The sequence below is a fragment of the Neolamprologus multifasciatus genome, chromosome 16, assembly GCF_963576455.1.
Source record: "Neolamprologus multifasciatus chromosome 16, fNeoMul1.2, whole genome shotgun sequence".
NCBI classification, from domain to species: domain Eukaryota; kingdom Metazoa; phylum Chordata; class Actinopteri; order Cichliformes; family Cichlidae; genus Neolamprologus; species Neolamprologus multifasciatus.
In genome coordinates, this window is record NC_140454.1 from 28,305,103 (window position 1) to 28,325,474 (window position 20,372).

General features: G+C 38.8%; 1 protein-coding gene across 3 annotated transcripts in view; it reads right to left on the reverse strand.

The window, feature by feature from the left end:
- LOC146500986 (collagen alpha-3(VI) chain-like) overlaps positions 1-15,695 on the reverse strand; it is a 29,845-nt gene extending 14,150 nt beyond the window's left edge. Inside the window, exons 1-6 of one of the 3 annotated variants that reach the window (XM_085135146.1) lie at positions 15,387-15,687; positions 7,999-8,113; positions 6,991-7,623; positions 4,912-5,508; positions 1,485-2,078; positions 49-672 (exon numbers count right to left, since the gene is read on the reverse strand). In XM_085135146.1, the coding sequence (XP_084991272.1) occupies positions 49-672; positions 1,485-2,078; positions 4,912-5,508; positions 6,991-7,623; positions 7,999-8,089 (2,539 nt within the window). In that variant the 5' untranslated portion in view covers positions 8,090-8,113; positions 15,387-15,687. Of the gene's footprint in view, positions 1-48; positions 673-1,484; positions 2,079-4,911; positions 5,509-6,990; positions 7,624-7,998; positions 8,114-15,386 lie in introns of all 3 variants that reach the window. The other 2 variants (XM_085135144.1, XM_085135145.1) reach the window with 2 other exon arrangements.
- Positions 15,696-20,372: the final 4,677 nt, after the last annotated feature.

Genomic DNA, 20,372 nt, shown 5'->3' on the forward strand with positions numbered 1-20,372 from the left:
GTTGATCATATTTTTATTAGACAAAGAAAACAGAAATTCCAAACTAACCAGTTTCCTCTTGGAATACTGCCACGTCGGTATCGCCAACCACTGTTACCAACTCTGGCATGATTTGTTCAGCAAGGCCTGGTAAACCAGAGAAGCTTCTTGCATGGAAAGCCAAAGTTGGAACAAAGGCAACACTCTGGAGTAGGGCTTCATCTGCTTGTCCAGAACTGACGGTGAAAGTCAAAACACCAGCCAGAGCCAACTTATCAGCCACAGATTTAACCTGATCTTGGGGTGGACCACCTGTGATCAGAACCAACACCTGCTGGACTCCTTGCCTTCTGCGTGACCCCCTTGATGAGTGAAACATGTTGTCCAGGGCATAATTCATGGCAGCTCCTGTATTCACAGCTGAGCCTCCGGTCAGCCTGAGTTGAGAGATTTTTTCTACAACCTCTTCCCTGGTCCTGTAGTTGCTCAGGTAAAATTCTATTTTTGGACGGTCAGCAAACTGTAGGAGACCAACCTGGACCCTGTCAGGACCTACATCAAGTTGGTTGATCGTATTGATCATAAAGTCTCTCACATAGGGCAAATTACTGCTGCCAACATAGTTTGAGCCATCCACAAGAAAGACAATGTCTCTGACCATTTTTGTGGTCTCAATTATGGTTTCCTCCGTCACTGAAGAAAAGCACAAAAAATGTATTAATTACTCTCTGTGTAATGCCATGAACATGTACTTTCAGTAATAGTGACACATTAACTGTTGCAACATTTATCTGTGTGTAAATGAAGAATTTAACAAGTCAAGTGCCCAATATTTTTTACTTTAATTTGTATTTTTTAACAAATATAACTGTGAAGAATACTTCAAACCACAAAGACGTAGTACCAAAGTAGAAAAAAAATGCCAACTAAACACTAAAACTGTCACTAACACTACTTACTCAGGGTCAATTTATATTTTTCAGCTGGCATGAAACTGGCTCTTGTGTTTATACTCCACACAAATCACAGAATTTTCCTAGTTTTCAATTTTGAATGGAAACTTTTGCTTTAGTTGTTTTTCCACATATTTATTCAAAGTTTTCCTTATCTATCATATTTATCAAAAGTTCATTTTAGTTCTAGGTTTCCCTTTCTAATTATCCTGAATTTCACTGAAAGACAAATCATTACTGACCACTTGAAATGAAAGCAACCAGACTTGTTTTTGATTTGTTAAACTGGACTGGACTTTCCCCTGTGACATTAAGAACCATCTCTTTGATCCACACGGTGGCTCACATGATTGTAGAGTGGGTTAACAACTATCAGTAACGATTCCAAGGGAATAACCCCACCATGGGTTAAATACCTCGGGCTCTCCACAGTTTTTTGACCTGAAAAAGACCCTTGGGTGAGATCGAAATTTCTTCACAAACCAAAGGGTGTCCTGTTGCCTTCATTTCAAGCACTTAGGGGCTCAACAACCTATATTGATGTAGCATTACCTGTTGTGGTGGGTACTCCTCCAGCTAAAGTAGAAAGAGCACTTATCATTTTCTCTTTCTTGGTTCTAATCAGTGGTCGCATATCCTTGTCGTAGAACACAGCATCGTCACTAATGGCAATCTGCTTCAGCTGCTGCTCATCAGCTGCCCTTGCGCCTGCAGCCAGGGTCAACACACCTAGTTCCCTCAGGGCACTCGCAGGTTCTTCCACGCTATCACTGGACCTTTTGCTGGTTAACAACATTACAAGCTGGGGTACGCCCTGTTGAATACGGCTGCCCTTCTCTGGCTGCAACATTCTTTCCCGGACAAAGTTCAAGGCTGCTCCGATGTTGACTGCCTGTGATGGTCTTGGTCTGATAGTACTCAAAGCAGAAATGATTTTCTCCTTGCTCCCATGGGTGTTGAGATCCATCTCAACTTTCGGGGAAGCAGAAAACTGTGCAATACCCACTTGAACTTGATCTGGACCAATTGGCATGCTTTCCACAAACTCTCTGATGAAAATCCGCACAGAGTTAATGTATGCTGTTCCCATTGTACCGTCAATAAGGAAAATGATGTCTCGATTTCCAACTGTTTTTGACTGAATAACTGGAAAAAGAAACAAAGAACATTACAGTTAGGAGGGAATATTGTAGGAGATGCTATAATAATCGGTCTATAAGACTAAGTTTTTGGCTGACAAAACTCTGAAAATATATTCTGTTAATAAATGTATATTTTATATTTGCATTAAATTATTTGGCATGAGGGTAAAGTATTACTGACATGGAAAAAAGTAGGACAAGTTCAGATGCCTTCTAATAGACATCAATTACAATTTACAAAATGTTAGAAATGTTGTAACTGCTATAGATCAAGTGATAAAGGGATTTATTTTATTTCCTGAAACCCATATATTTTTTAGATTTTTACAAAGTACAGCTAGTGTGCATGCTCCTTTAAAAATAAGTTAAATACGCTAAAACTATCAGATTTTAAAAATCTATTTAAACTGCATAAATAATACAAATGCACAAAGCTCTTTCTGTTAACTGATTTAACTAAGATGATCTTATGCCATTGTTAAAAATATATATTGTCTAATAAACCCCATTTTGAGCAACATACATCCTAGTTACCTAAAAAAAAAAAAAAGCTGTAACTCTTTGTAAAATGTAATTTAAAAAGGAATTCAATTATCCGCTAAAAGCTTAAATTCTGCATTTAATTACAAAAATTACAACCTATCAGATACTGAAACTGAGAAATTTGTTTATTGAAAAATACATTGTCATTCTGATTTTTTTTTCCAGAAACACTCTGGGAATAGAAGTTACATCAAATGATTATAAAATAGCATCCCAGAGAGTTAGAGACATTCACTGCTCAGTGATAAACACTTCCAGAATTTGAGAATACAATTTCTGAACACAAAATTGAAGAAATAATAAACAATAAAATTTGGATTTCAAAATCTACAGGTATTAAATATTAAATATTAAAATATTCTGAGAATCCAAAGACATTTTTGTGTAAAAAGGTTGAGGCCCAAAATCACAATGGAACAGTGGATTACCTTTGTAGTGAAAAATAGCTGCTGATAAGACTTGTGAAAAGTTTTAAACACATTAAAATCTTACTATTCGCCCATACATCGTTGCCTCTTTCATTGAATCTTTTTAATGAGAACATATTTTCCAGCAACATATCTTTGTAGTAAAAGAGCTTAGATGCTAAACTGCCCTTCCTGCGGTCCAGACCTGTACTCAATTGAAAACATTTGGAACATTATGAAATAAAACAATTACAGAAAAGGCCACTGCTGAGCAGATAAAATTATTTACCAATCTTGAATTCACAAAAACTGACCTACAAGACAAGCTAAACATATATACAATCAATTCCAAAAATGTTCTCAGTTTCAACATTTGATATGCTGTTTTTATAATGATTTCTTCTTATTGACATCATATTACAATTTTTATGGAAACACAAGCACCAGACCGACATACAAATATCTTTTTCTTATTAGGCTGTCTGGTACTAATGACATCTTTATCTTCATCAAACATTTATGTAAGTTAACCCTCTCAGGCTCAAATTAAGTTTTTTGTTGCTAATGCACAACCAAGTCCTGCAGTGGTACTTCTGAGTAAAAAAAAACTCATAAAATATTAGGGGTGCAACAATACTCGTATCGATATTGAACCGTTCGATACAGTGCTTTCGGTTCGGTACGCATGTGTATCAAACAATACAAAATTTATTTGATCAACTTTTCTTCTGACGATGCTGTCTGTGTTGAGCGCTCAGTGGATCTGCGCTCGACAGTGCAGCCTAGGCGGAGTAGTCGAACGCAGATTCACTGAGCGCAGGGCAAGCTAGCGAGACAGAAGTTAAGCTCTCCTTGCAACATGGCAAATTGAACCTCCCTCACCCTCATTCAGATCTGGCGTTTGGAATTATTTTGGTTTTCATGTGAGGTATGACCCTGAAGGTAAGCGCGTCATGGACAAAAGTAAAACAGTATGTTGGATGTGCCAGCAATGCTCAATTACATGGTGGGAACTACTGCGTTAGCACAGTTAGCTCGTTAACGGTCCCACGCCTGGGGCAATCTGCGGTAGCTCGTTAACGGAGATTTGCCGTGTTGTGGCGTTAACGTTATTTCAACGAGATTAACGCTGACAGCACTAGTGGGAACACAACGAATATGACTGCACATTTACGCCTACATCATCCTAGTGCAAAGTGGAAGCAGACAAAAACAACAAGCACGCATGCTACAAACTTTACCCGAGTCATTTAGACAGCCGTTAGCACATGATTCTCCTTATGGGGACCTGATATGTTTAATATGCAGCTGAGAATATAGCCCAGAAGAAGCGTATAGTATAGCTTTTATTTTGGAAAGAGACATTTCTCTGTAATAAACTCTCTTTTCCACAGATGAGTGATTTCTCGATCAGATAGATTTATTTTTTATTACTTTGTTGTTTCAGCAACATTAAATTAAAAAACTGTACTTTTGAGTTAAAATATATATTTATAATTTTAATAAATGACAAATTAAAAAGGCATGAACATTTTTTTGTATCGAAAAAATATCGAACCGTGACACCAAAGTATCAAACCGAACCGAACCGTGAATTTTGTGTATCGTTGCACCCCTATAAAATATGTATGTGGGGTAATCAGGTTGTTAGTTTTTAACTGTTGCAAATCGGCAACGTCTGCCTTGAGAGGGTTAATGGAATGGAGTCAAATTTCAAATATTTTTAAAATGGTAATAAGACTTCTAAGTGTTACCACTTCTGTTATAAACTTAAAATTGGGGATATAGAAACTAACCTACCATGTGCACTATAACATATCAATTGAATTATGAAGTCCCCTTCCACAACCGTAATGCCCCGCCAGGGTTTACTGAGAAGTTACATACCTTCTGTGAACTCATTCTGAACTATAATAGTGCGCTGGATCACCCCGTTAATGAGTGGGAGCAGTTGGTCACCAATGTTTGCAACTTCTCTGACATCAGAGGCTGACTGGACAAAACTTCTATCTGTAGCAATTGTTTCCAGATCTGCAGTGGCAGTGTCACCAATCGCCACGCCGAATGTGATAACACTGGCCCTCTTAAGAGCTCGGTCACCAGCACCAGTATCATCAGTGGATGGCCCAGCAGTGATAACCACCAACATCTGGGGCACACCCTCGTCAGCCCTGCCCCCAGATGTTTCACTTAAAAGGCTCTCGGCCACTTCCTCCAAGGCAGCCCCCAGGTTAGATTCATCGCCCCCTGTGTAGGTGAGGGCTTTCACAGCATCCAGGACTGATGATTTGCTGTAAAAGCTATTTAGATAGAACTTTATCTCTGGGCTGCTGTTGTACAGGACCAAGGCCACCCGAACAGTGTCCCTGCCCACATCAAGGCGCTCAATGATTCTCAAAACCAAATCACGCACATAGGGGAAGTTTGCTGCTCCAATGTTCTGTGATCCATCAATTAACAGTACTAGGTCAGCTGTGTCTTGTGCTTTAAGGGGAGAGAGAGAAAACAAAACAAAATGGAACTTGTGAAAGCGTTAAATAAGTGAAACTGAGACAGACATAAATCAAAGAACTCGTGCTAGCTGTGTCATTCAGTGAATAAATCAACAACACTGCAAAACATCATACTGCATGTTGGCTGAACCAAGGAGATTTCCTAAAGTCCTGTAATTTGTCGATTACTTTGCTCCATAGATTTTTTTTTTACTTGAATTCAATTCTAATTACAGTAACACTAGAATTTATGTACAGAAAAGTCACAGTGTTTAAACTTTTGCTTATCTACATGTCTTCTGAACAAAAATAAAATTTTCTATATGTTTTAAGACAATGTTAGGTCTTAGAGTTGGATGTATCTCACAGTTTTCTATGGGAATAAATTGTGACAGAACATGATCTGCTATTTAAAATCTGGAGCATCTAGGAACATAAAGAACTAAAAGAAAATCTGCAGATAGGCATAATGCATTAAGAATTTCCATTCTAGAGGAAAACAAATAATTAAATATATAAATAGATATAATCTTTTATGATATTTAATATTTAAAAAATAATGTAATATGCCCATTTGTATGAGCTCCGCTGAGTTCAACCACTCCATGCAGACTCTTGTTACAGACCTCAGATGACGTGACCAGTCATGACCCTGTGAACCATCCTTGGTGCCTGCATATTTGCAGTCATTGAGACATATGATTTTGTTTAAAAAGAGCAAAACCACATATAATGGCAATGCTTCATTTGAAATGAGCATGTACCCTTTGGATATTTGAGTATCTTAAATTACCATTCTTCACTACCGTTCGCCTTTCTTATGTCATTAAATTACAACAGCAAATAGATTAGGCTATTTAAAGATAAAAACATTCTCAAAGTGCTTCTGCAGGTCAAGGATGTCTCCAGACAGGTTCATCACTGTTTCAAAAACAGAATATTGCACATATTTTACACAAACAGACATTGTGATTGAAAAAAGACAAACACACATGTGCAGGACACATAAGCAGTGGTGCATGGTTAGCTATTGTTAAAAGCTCACAGTTTGATTTTCGGGGGCTTTAAAAGCTTTTAAAGTGTCCCAGAGACCTTGTTATCTTCCAAAGGTTTTAGAAGAGGACACTGGGGAAGATCTGATCTTCTGAAAATGGCGTGTTGAATTATGACAGAAGCCATTTCAGCCTCCATCAGAGACCTACCTTTTGCAAAAGTACCAGGTACAACACCTAATGCAGTAAAGTGAACACATGCAAATCGTACTGTGATCTTTGAAGCATTAGAGGTATATTACATGTTGAAAGACAAACCAAAAAAGTGGTGTTAATGTTGCAGGTGAACAGTGGAAGGTTACTGTGGTTAAAAAAATCGTTATGTTAATTATAAAAAGGTCCAGTCACAGCCGCATGTGCAGCAGCTTCTTTCTGCACATGTAGACATTAGTATGGTAGTGACGCTGGTCCCATTTCATTACCTGTCCCTCCTCCAGCCACAGGGGCCTCATTTGCCACAGGAAACCCCCCTGACTGGGTCACTGCATCACAAAGTCCCACAACTAAATCTTGAATTATACTCTGTAAGGCTGGGAAAGTGTCTACACTGAAAACGTGAGTGCTTTGAGGTTGGCTAGCCATCTCCCTGAGCTCCCAGTCCACTGCATCCTGAACTCCAACCGCAAACATCTCCACGCCTGCCATCCGCAGCACTTGAGCTGGCTCGGCAACATCATCCTGCGAGCGGCCGTCTGTTAGCACCACCACCACCTGGGCGACTCCGTCAGCAGCACGGCTGCCCGAAGCAGCAGTCAAATGTGTATGTATCAGAAAATCCAAACCCAGGCCAGTCCGCGTGCCCCCACCACGGTAAGACATAGCTTTGATGTGTGCCAGGACTCCCTGTGCAGTTTTGTAGCTGTTGAGCTGGAACTCAGTGTGAGGCCTGCTATTGTACTGTACAAGGGCAAATTTAAACCTTTCTCCTCCGACCTGGTGCAGAGATTGTATCAAGGTGTACAGAAAGTGTCTGACATGCTCAAAGTTCTCTTGACCCATACTCCATGATGAATCCACTAGAAAGTACATATCAGCTGCCAAACCTTGTGCACAATCTTCCAAAGGGAGTGTTGGGAGGACAAAAGTAAAGACCAGTGAAAAGATGCTAACAAAGTGCACAATATAAATGTACTTCAGTTTGATAGCATCAGTGTGTTTATGTATGTTTATTGTGTCAAATGTATCAGACTTACTCTACTATAGTATCTCTTGAGGTTTTATATTCTAATTTTTATGTCCCATTTTGAGGTTAACTGTTTGCATTCAGTCTTGAAAGCATAATACATGTAAAAGTAAGAAATGCAAATATAGTTTTATACTCCCTTTGCTTGCATTTGATATTTAAACACTTGCATATTGAGACCCAGGGCTATCATCTGTAAAATGAGTGCTGCTGTTGACTGCAATGAGATTAAATTAGTTAAACTTACCTTCATCTTCCTGGGCATCGAGTTTAGGAAGAAGTCCTGCAAGCAGGACGCCCAGAAGAGCACATAGCGGTAGCAAATGATGACTCCTCATCTTCAGAAGAAGCTAAGAGGGCACCTGTGAAACCAGAATTAGCGAAATATGAGCTATAAAGCATGAATATAAAGTTTATTAGCCATAACCATAAAAGAGGTTTTGACACATGGTCAGTGGGCACAGGTGACTCTAGGCCAGGGGTGTCAAACTCAAATACACAGTGGGCCAAAATTCAAAAGTGGAAGAAGGTCGCGGGCTAACATTTATGTATTGAAAAAAAATCTTCTTCCACATTTAAGAATGAATCTTTTCTTATGGACTCAAACAAGTTTTGCTGAAAAACTGAATATGGAACAAGCAAAGCTTAATACTAAACAATATATATATTAGCTGTATAATACCAGTAGGTCAGCTCTAATAATAATTTGGTATGGCTTCGCGGGCCAAATGTAATTAGGCTGCGGGCCAGAGTTTGACACGTATGCTCTAGGCAGTGACTGTTAGCTAGGCTTCAACTCAGCAAATTCATGTACCTGAACTGTACCTGAATGTTGACAAATAATATGCTTTAGTGTTCAATTAATTGCACTAATAGCTGGTTCAAAATATCTGTGTTCCAATTTTGGTGTGTGGAATGCTGTGTGTGGGAGATGCACCGATTGCACTAGCTGAATGTAGCCTAAAATGTGGTCATGTTGCCTCTTTAATTTCCCAATTCCAAAGCTATCTTTCCAAGGGAATAACACTGCGATGAGTTATTTTCATTGCACTGTCCGTACATTTTTGCGTGTACTGATGTACATTCATGACAACCTATTTCCACAGTAAGTGAGGGAGCTACAGCATGTGCAGGAGTGGAGAGGGATGGTGATCAAAACCACCTGTGAAAACTACCATCCAGTGTGCCTTAGTAATTAACTCTGCCTGGCAGGGACTCAGTTTTCCAGCTCACAAAAATAATGTGCTCTTAAAAGCGGTATTAGACTGGAAAGTCCGGTTTCACAGAGGATGTGCTTTTTTTTCTACTTAGTTAGATTTTCCTTCATTATGATGTGCGGTAACATCACAGGAAATGAAAGAGAGGTCACACATGGTTCACTTAGGACCTTATGAGACCTAAGCGCAAAGAAAGGTCTCAACCCATCAAGAGCCTGAAAAGACAGATCTATGGGTACAGGCAAAACACACACACACACACACACACACACACACACACACAGTGGAGGACTTGTCTTTGACATGATTCATTCCCATAACCATCATAACCCATAAATCCCAGCCCACAACTCATTCAAAGCCCTTTGTGAACAGAGAAGTCTGTACAGCTTTTCAAGATCCAAGAGCATAAAAGCAAAGTGCAAAAATCGTATCTAAGAAGAAGCTGACAGAGCAGAAATAAACATATGCTTGTAACATCTGCATGACTCACCACTCAAGAAGCATTTCAACTCAAGGATGTGAATGCAAAAACAAAAAGGTTAATACTTACGAATGAAATGGCACACATGGCCTTTGACCAATAAATGCTTCTTCATTAAGGTAATGATGGATATTAAACCAAACCCAGAACTGTCTTTTTAATAGTCCCAGAGCCTGTTAGGAAAAGCACTAAAAGCTCAGCACTCTGTGGTTAGGTGTGAGAAAAGTCACATTTTGGATCATAAAGAGTTTATGGTAGATGTCTTTAGTTTATAAAAAGGGGAGGTCTTTTTCATGTCAACAAAGTTTGTATTTTCCAGTGCACAAAACGCAAGCTAAATAAACAGACTATTGACCTCTGGTGGAGAATGCAGATATAGCACCTTTTATAATAAAGTAACATATATCTAATTTCTCCTGGGATTGTTTGACCTTGATCCTGTGGTCATAGTCAAAAAATCAAATTTTGAATGAGCACCCTCAATATCAGGGCCATTTCTTATAGTATTTTATGTTTTTCTTGTTCTTTTTTTGTTTGTTTGTATTAGTCAGCTGGAACTTGGCTACTGCCATATTTTATTGTTAGCTTATTTTTATTGTGCGAGCCAGCATATAGCTGCCTTGTTGAAGTTATGGACACTCCTCTAGATTTCCATGCCATGCACGAGCCCTTAAATCTGATCTTAAAAATGTCATGTGGTCAATTGAATGCCAGGTAAAAGCATGTTAGTAAATTTAAGTGGATTATGCAGCAACTATTTGGTCCAAAATTAGTAGATATTGAAAATGAAAACACAAAAGGAGAATTTTCTGGCAAGGTGTTTAAAAACAACATGAAATTACATTAAGGCAGTGTTAGACTTAGAAGGAAAAGCCAAAAAAGTACTATGTCTGCTACAGTAGATTTAATCTATAATGAATTCTAAACACATTGTACTCTATGCAGGATTGCAGGCACTGAGTCATGGTGTTTATACTTTGCTGTGCACTATGTTTGTGCAGGCCATGTTTTGCAGATGACCATACAACTTTATTGTATGGTCATTACTGTATATACTGTATTTGTATTCCCATCCTACACAAGTGAGCCAGTATGACCTTTCAAATGCAAACAAAACATAACTTTTCAAAAGTTGGCCTGCAGATGAATGCTGGTGAAGGAAATAAAACTACTGAAAACAGCTGCAGAGTTGTGTCACACAAATAATATCAATCACATTTATAGGGTCAGTGTATAGTGCCCATAAAGTCCACGTTTGGAGTTTTTCCTTAAATTTTCAGCATTAGTGTTTGCATTATGAAACAAACATATACAGTATAGTATAGATCAACCACATAAGGGAAGTGTAAAATATCCCTGTAGTCCCCAGATGCTGTTACTCTCCATATTGGGCTTAAACCAGTAAGAGCATTCATTTCAAGGAAATCTAAGCTGCCTTGGACACTGCGACAGATGTTTGTGTTCACCCATGTGATTTCGGGTCACACAAAAACCACTGCTCTGAGGAGTTCAGCCAGGCTCGTCCAGTGTGTGAACACTATGGCTTCCCCTCACCACCGCAGAGGAAAACATAGCAGGGCAGGAGAATCTTGTTTTCACTGATAGAAGCAACCAAAACAATGGCAGCACAGGGACAGAGCATTCATGAAGAAATTTAGCAATTTTTTTCCCACTTCATCTCTAAAAACAAGCTGAACAGTTTGTTTCTGGCATGCTACCATCAGGTCCAGGTTTTGATAGCAAACAACAGAATGCTAACGGAACGTCCAAGCCACAAAGAACAAACAGGGAAAGGTGCAAAAAGGCTCATCAGTGAGCCACTGCAATCAGCACACATTATTCTTTGTCATTTAATCTACTGTTAAGTACATACTGGAACAGTATCTCTCTGTGGGTTTAATGTGAAGAGAATCTTTAAAAATACCATTAAAGTTGTGTTTGAATAGAATTGAGCCTGTAACTGCAATAGCTCTTTTGATCTTTGTGTAGCTTGTAGCCCATTACATATCTTTTTTTCACAGCTTCCACTGGGTGGCGCCAATGTTTAGCCTTTTTATATTTTAAACTTTAGGAAGTTTGTGATATGTTAGGTCATTCATATATATATATATATATATATATATATATATATATATATATATATATATATATATACATATAAACACAGATAGAAAAGCTCAGAATGCAGTGCAGCACACACATCCATTATCAGCACATGTTCAGATGCTCCAAGGACCCCATAGGGAACAAACAGGGATGCAGTTCAGCCAGTTCAGAGAATCAAATGTGTCCCAAATTGGCACAACAGTCCATCCATTCATAAAACAGGGCCTGTTCCAAAAACCTCCTGTGTGATTATTGGTTGCTAGCAGATTGCCACAGTTGCCTGTAGTTCCAACTATGAGCCCAGCAGTAGTAAAACTTGAAAAAGTGTGACACATACTGGAAATGGAAAAGGTTTGCCTTAAAAGTAAAAGCTGTGGCTTTTAAAAAATGTTGACAGCGCTGAGGCACAACTCTTTACATTGAAGACAAACATTCTCCATTTTCACTTTGTGTTCCACTTTTCACAGTTTTACAGCAGCTCGGAAAGTAGCCGGGCACTCTTTGTAGACAGGTTTGTCACTGCTATTCAAACTACCACCTGTGAAATAAGCTAGTGACCAAGCAGGTTTTTGCCAATCGGTTAGGGAATACACCTTTTTCCCTAGTGACAAGTGTAGACTTACATTACTGAGACTTTCATTATCCCTGCAAATGCCATCACTCTCCAAGCACCACTCACAACCATTTGGGACAAACTGTTTCCACGAGTATTTATGCCTCTGTTACAGAGGCGTTATTCACTTCATCTGTGAATGTTGACATGAATGACTAAGTGGCAGACAAGTTAATGTAAATGGTCAGTGGTCATGTGTCTGCCAAATTTATTATTTTACATTTAGAATTATAAATCTAATGTATTATGGTGTCCTATGTTAGAACTACAAAGTAACTAAATAACTAACTTAATAACTATGTCATTAAAATCGTAAAAACTGTGACTCTGTAATGTAATTTGTATGTTTCTACATAATGAGCACTTTTATTTTAGTCACTTTAAGTATAGTTAATGCTGTTTAATTTTTTGTACACCACACACGCATTCTCAATGTGCATCATATTAACCTTTAGGTTTTCACCATATGATAGCTTGTTTTTGCTCCAGCCAAGCACTAAACACTCAACGATTACAGATTTTAAAAACCTGTGTGTTAAACAGTGAACCTGGCCTGAAGTATACAAATTTAAGGCCCTGTGTTCAAATTAAACTATTAAAATTAATGTTGATGAAAGAGCTGCATTTATATAACACAGTTGGCATTTAGCCCTTACAGGTATATTTGGGACATTAAGTCTTTTACTTTGAAATACAATACTATCCTAACTTTAAAATAAAAGTGAGCCAGTGTCAATGGCAGTAGCATGTCTTCTTACATCACCTCAACCACTGGGAGCCACACATGATCTTTCATCTCACTGTATAAACAAGATGTTGTTACATTTGCTCCATTATACTAGCTAATGGTTTCCATTAATTTACTTTAATATAATTGAGTCATTAACTATAAATCTACACGTGCACTGCTGGAGAAGAGGGGGAACATTCTAACTGTTAGTTTAAACAAGCAAATAGAGGATAAAATCCACCTAACAGGAAACTTTAATGAGAAATCCACACTTTAATGAGTCGTAATAAAGGCTGAACCAGCATCTACACTTTTATATGTTTCTTTTATTGTTACATTTAATGCCACTGCCAATCCCCACAAATCCATTTTAAAGGCCTGCTCTCTATGCACAAGATGTATCTTTTATATCAGATAAGTGAAATCAAAAGGCATGAGATTCTTACAAGTGTTCTGATCGTGAGGTGGTGCTACACCGCCACTCGCTGGTGAACAAATATCACTTGTGACTTTGTGCTCCAGCATGTAAAAGTCAATCCTGCATCTGTGAGGACCTGCACATCCAACCGCACCGCACCCCTCAGCTGTAAGGATGCAATGTGACATGTGTGGAGCAGATGAGAGGAAGATCAATGATGAAGTTAAAAAGGCGGGAGGGGGAGGCTGGCTGAACAGGCAGTTCTACACAGCTGGTGTGTGTTAGACCGTCTGACACCTGGCAGATGTGTGCTTGATCTGAGCCTGTTCACATATTAAACCTGACACTCCTGTAGCATTGGTAAAGACGAGAAAGATGCACATGCTGGATCAACTTGTAGCCAAGGAAAAGGTCTGTTTTAAAGCCTGATTTCCTTCTGATATACCTTTAAGCTGACCTGTGCAAGTGATTGCACTATAATTAATCTGTCTGCACGCTTGCAGCCACTCAAACGTGCTTTCACCAACCAGAATATGCTTCAGATTTCTTACAATTATTCATGGTTGCCTTCTTAAAAAGAGAAGATTGGGGTACTAAATCCCTGAGACTAGAGCATTCTGAAAACTCTTCCAACTTTCCAAACATCTGCACTGCATCACGGAAAAAAAGAGACAAAAGCTGGAGAGAGCAGAGCAGCTATAAAACACATTAATTGTGATTTATTCTGTATATCTAAAAATCCCTTTTGTTAACAATCGTCCCGATGCACCACTGCCAATAAAGGTTTTGATACCAGCTTACAAAGGGAGCTGCAGCACTGTCGTAATGCCGGTAGTAAATCACGTCGAAAAAAAATTCAAACACATAAAACCAAATCTGGAGCGCACACCAAGTTTCCTCTAGCATATTTGAACCGCGACCAAGCTCTTCCTCTCTGTATCACAGCAACGGGTTTACATGCAAAACACACAAGTACGTGGAACAGTAGCTCATGAGAATTACTCGTGATCATTTTTCCAGTGCATTCTCATTACGTTTGGATTCGGAAGAATATGACAAGTTAATTCATCAAATCCCACATGGATACACTGAAACACTGCTGAACTCCTCCATCTCCGCTTGGACAGTCGTACAGGAGAAATGGAAGATTAATGACTCACACCTGGTCAACTAAACCCTGCAGCTCCCCCTTCTACCACAACCAGCACCACCTCTCATCCACCCACCAATAGACTAGCCCCCTTTTGGCTCTCCTGGTTCATCTGGCCAGAAGCCTGGAACACTTAGTTCACGCTTTTCCACTTGTGCACTGGTTTCAGGGAGGGTGTGGTATTGGGCTGCAGCGGAAACATCTAGCCATTTGACTATTCTTCATTAGAGCTCTCATGTGGGTGGGGAGACTTTAAAATTTGGTTACCATAAGAATCCCCATTCGATCTAATGGAACAAATTATCTTGTTCTATCCTCAAAGACAAAAAAGTAGTCCTCACATCTTGATATTAGTTATTTAGTGAAATCGCAAAGCATGGTGCTTGTGGTTTTACTTGCTTAAAGGATAATTGTATATCATATGGTGCAAAGTAATGCCTTATTTTTCAAGACCTCATGTAGCATCTCTGGGATTTTACACCACGTATTTATTTGACATTTATAAAGCAAAGACAAAAAAGTCAGACAGAAGACAAAGTTTTAACAGAAGGGGCAAACATGCTCCTCTCTCCACTCACATGTATCACACACTACATTGCTGAGGTCTCCTCCTTCACCCTAACTGCGGCTCACCTCTTGCCCTCACAGCACTCTCACCACTAAAGTATAGGTTTCAGTGTTAGTGCTAAAAGCATGCTGTTTGATATTTATGAGGTAGATGCCAGAAAGTCTTGCACAAACCTCCTATTATCTCACCCATCATGACTTTACATGTTCTGACTTGAAACTATGCTATGGTCAATGCACTATATATAATCATGTAAAGTGCAACTGAGGTCAAACTTAAAGTAAAAGTGAAATTGAGCAAGCATGCAAACTTTTTCTGCAGCAACACCACCGGCACATTCAAAACTTACCCTGAGCTGAAGTAGCTGTACTCCACTGGATTCGTTTTTGAGGAAAAATGATATCAGTTACGTAAAACGACTGAGAGCTGGACTACTGGGCATTATCCTCCTGCTAAATTCCCTTCGCTGGCTTTTCCAGCACCCCCCGAAGGAAGGTAGCTGAGCAAAGCAGTGATAAGGCCACTGATAAGAGATGCAGAGAGAGAGACAGAGAGAGGTCGTGAATGAAGAGGGGAAATGGTTGAGAAAGAAAGAGACAGGCACCCTCCCGGTCTCAAACCAGAGGAGTTGTGGTGCTGAGTTCAAGGCTGAGATGGGACAAACTGCTAAACTCCTGGAGTTCTGCCATCTCTCTTCCTCCGCCCACTTTCTCTAAAAAAAGAAGAAAAAAAGGAGGGAGAGGAGAGAAGGGAAGAGGGGGAGAAAAGAAGTAAATGAAAACCAGACACATGGCCCTGTTTGGTCTGGATGGGAGCAGCGGGGAGGATGATGTCACACATCTGGAGTGGGCTTTTCTCTTTACCTTTTCCTACATATTGTCATTTCTTCCTCTATCTCTGCAAAGCCCCTTTTTTCAAGCCTTTGCCATGTCAGCTAACTTGGTGTTCATTTGATTTTGAGATTTCGAATTGTCAATGCATCCTCCTTTTGATGTTGGACTCAAGTGACTCAAATGACTCAAGTAAAAGCACAATGCAGTTTAACTAGCTTCCACCAATCAATCTATTATTGTCAATGACTGATTGAAGCTATGTCATTTTCTACTGTCTAGACAGCTGATGAAATGCACTGTGTGTGCTGGCCATTAAGTTTCACTAGCTCACCAGTAAAAATAAATTACAGTCAGGACAGTGTACTGGCGCACACTAAAAATTTGAGTCCTGCTAATACATTTTATTGCTCTGCAGCAACAAAATAAAATCAGCCATGAAGCCACGCATAATGACACTGCTTATGAGTTAATTTGTGTAACCACTGTGTCACAGGATGTATTTCATGCTGGAAAACTGAGAGAAGGAGCTAAAAAATGAACATCCACATAAACAATGTTGTTACTTGTTTCTGCTGGATGTGCATGTAGCCTGTTTGCATTATTCCCTCCTTCGCGTTTTATTTTTTTTAGCATGCAAGTTACAGGAGATGCATGAAGCTGTTTTCTCCAGAATCGGTGGAAAAGTATAGAAACATACTTTATAACAAAAACTTGTGCAGGCACAAGTAGTTAGCAAGCTAAATTAGCACATACAGAGCCATGCCATATGTATTTTTTTGAAATCCTCTGAAAACATCATTGTGCCGTGCCTGTCCAGCTACAAAGTACATTGGTATTTTATCAGCAATCCGAGCAAGCAGCCTGTTTGCTTCTTCTTGTATCATGTTAGTACCTAACATATACAGCACAAAGAGACATATACAGGACTTTTCCACTAAACTGCCACAAGTTAGTAAACTTTGAGAGGAAGTACGGAACATTTTTACTGAAGGCGTAAACAGGAGGTCTAGTTAGAGATTTCTCAGTTGATCATGATCATGTTAGCATTGTAGCTAACGTAATATTTTTCTAGCCGTCAACTTTGTTCCTGCTAATTCACAATAGAAAACCTTTGCAACAGATTTCTTAAAATAAATGCTGTGTATGACAAGCAGACACAGTTAGCAACTAGCTGGCAAACACACTGGGGCATTTAGCCATTTAGCAGCTGAAGAGAGATATTTTTCTTAAGGAGAAGAAGAAGAGAATAAAGCTCAAAACATATGAATAACATGAATGTCTCTCATTTGTGTCTTTTCTGTGCTAAAATGCATGTTTAACAGCACATTTACCAAATAAACCTATTACTTGTTACTGCTGTAGATGATCCTGGAGTCGCTAGAGTTGGATGAAATATTTGAATTCCAAACCCTGATCTTTTCATAGATCATTTATATCATAAAATGATGCAAAAAATCTTAGAACGTGCAGATGTTACATACAAAATGTGCCCAGCCATTTGGATGCAAATGGTGGACCACTCTTAAGCTGTGCTATGCTGCAGCAGTTAGCATTTCCAAGTTGTTGGTAGAAATTTGAGTTAATAGACAGTGAATATTAGGACTCTGTGCAATGTTGCTGTTAAGCTAAATTTATGACAAAGGAGGCAATGAACTTGTGAAGAGCTGAAACCCCATAATAAGCAAGAACTGTAGAATATTCTGCTTTCCTCCAGTCATTGGCCTTCTCACTTACCAAAGTGTGTATTTAAAAGAGAGGTTATTGAAACACAATGAGAAGCATGTTCCTGTTGCAGTTTTCTTAAAATGTATTGTTCACATTACTTTTTTCACCTAAATATAGCCATTAATTACTCACAAATTACTGCAATCTGTTTTTATAATGGGATAGTAGTCTGGAATGCATTATAAGGCATGGAACTAAAGTGGATGTTAAAAAGAAAGGACTCATCACTCTTCTAGCTGAAAATGTTCAGACCAGATGGAGGGAGGATTGCTTTCGCATATTTCTGTCAGTGAGTTAAAACAGACTTTGCTCCTAGAGGTCAGTATGCTGCATCTGACTTAATTCCCTGATATCTGTGGGGGAAAAAACACTAGTAAGTGGAGGTACAACAACAGTTGATTATAAGACAAGATAACCTTTTATTCCACTGAGCTCTGTGTGCAGTCACACTTCCACAAACTGCATCCAAAAAAGGGATTTGAAAATGCACCATATGGAAGCATTTATAACAGTGGACCAGTGCATCCATGTTCTGTTGTCTGAAGGTCATTACTCACACCACCAAAAATTTCCTGCAAACTCTGCACTGTTATGGTGCTGCTAGGCAACCCCACTGCTATAATATTGTGTGAGTAACAAGTTGTTATATGTTCAGAGAGGAAGTGAAGATGGATAAGCAGCAACTGTCCCAAATACCAAATGATGAATGAAACTGCTGACAAAATTCCGGGTTCTTATTAAATTCATTCATGTATGTTATAAGTTAAGATCAAAGTGAGATGTGGGTCGGTTGAATCCAAATATTCCTTCATCACAGAAAACATGTCTTACATATATTTCCTTGTGAGTGAGCAGTAACTGAACACAGACCTTTCACAATCAAAGCATTCAATAGTGTCAGTGTGAAAAGGACAGCTAATTATATTGTTGGCTGATGTTAATGTCCTGCTTACAGCTTTGAACAATTGTCTGAAGTAAGGCGATACTTTGATGCACACCACCAAGGTGACTTTGTGAGAGTGCGGCTCATTGTTTCTGTCATTAACTACCCGCAGGTAGAGGTGGGACTCAAACAAAAACCCAAACAAGTGGGCATTTTCTTCAGCAACCAGACGATGTTTTGGGTGTGACTTTGGTAGGTTCTTACAGTATATGGAAATTATGAAAGGCCCTGTAAAACACCAAACACACATTCACTGTTTATTTTATTCACAAATGAAAGCATGAGACTCCCTTTCACATAAGTGAAGTATTCAAACTGCTTGCTTTCCATTCCTGTGAAGGCTTTAGCATTAGGAACAAACTGTTCATTGGCTTATTTGGGGGAATGTGTTGCTTTCACCAACACACTTGTTTCCAATGGAGCATAAGCAAATAAAAGGGAAGAGGACTACTGGCCACTCATTACGTCACTCATACTGTTTCCGAGGAAAGTATTAATAGTAATAACAGTAACGTTAGAAGTTCAAACATAGTGAATCCCACTGAGGATTTTTACCTTTTTAAAGCTTCCTCACATTGGGCATTACCATATAACCATTACAAAGGCATAGGTATTTTTTTCCAAGTCTTGTAGAAAAGTAGCTTTTTGGGTTTTTTTACTTAAATGCAATTCTAAAATGCCTTCTGTGTTTGTTAGGTTGACTGAAAGCTTTCAAAACAGCCCCCAAAATTAGGCAAATACAATGTCAGCCTGAAAAATAAACTTTATATGGAAAAATTTCATTAAAGTGTACATTATGATTAATAAAAATATATACATTGTCCACCATACATGCCATTCTTGCTATATTAATGGCTCTACAGTAAGGGAGTAAGATTTTAGGCATATGAAATTCAGATCAGAAAACAAGGATCCAACATTAGCCAGTTAGCCTGACAGTTAAAGTCAGAATCCAATTAAATCTGGGGAATATCTCCATACTAACTGGTTTTCCTGGTTTCCATACTGGTTTTCCTATTCCTGAAAATGGTATAATCCTAACTGGCTTTGCAGTGCTTTCCATTTTTTTCAAGGAGTTTGACTCAGTACCACCCAATGACTCATGAAAGTATGAGTTGCATGAAACCGTCAGTTTTCTTTATGCCACATAAAAACCTATTGTGCCTTCTTTGTGCACCAAATCTAACAAACAGCACACTTCTAAGTGAACCGTGTATGTACTACATCACAAAAAAGGTCTGCATAATTCACAGTTAATTTTTTAGTGCACATGGTTGACCTAATAATAGTATAATCAGAGGTGCTCTTTGCTGTGCCAGAACTCTGGACTCCAAAAAGAAAGGGTGGGACTTTGAGAGACTTTTTTTCTGTTTCCAGCAGGTGGCCTTATTCAAAATCCAAGCTATCATTCATTTCCTGATGTTGGATATGGCCATCACATCTGGACACATGATGGAAGCTATTTAAGGCAATTCTTTTTGTGCTTTGACTTGAATAACTGACTAAAATGCAGAGTAATCATTCTGCTTTCGCTTGACAGTGATGGAGCCTAGGCTTGCGCTTAAGACCTCTTAAGTTAAATATGTATGTTTTCATCCAGGTGTGTCATATACTCCATGTGTTACATTGTTATAGACAAGATGTCCTTTGTCTACAGTAGCTAGCAGTGGGAATTGATGAGAATTTAGTCATTACAAATCAATTATCGATATCACTTATGGATTAGATTCTTTGTCAATTATCTTCTTGATTCTCACTGGGTTCTCACTGACTCCGCTGTGAGACTCACCACCATCTCTAAGCAGCATATCAAAGACATTACATTCATGCATGC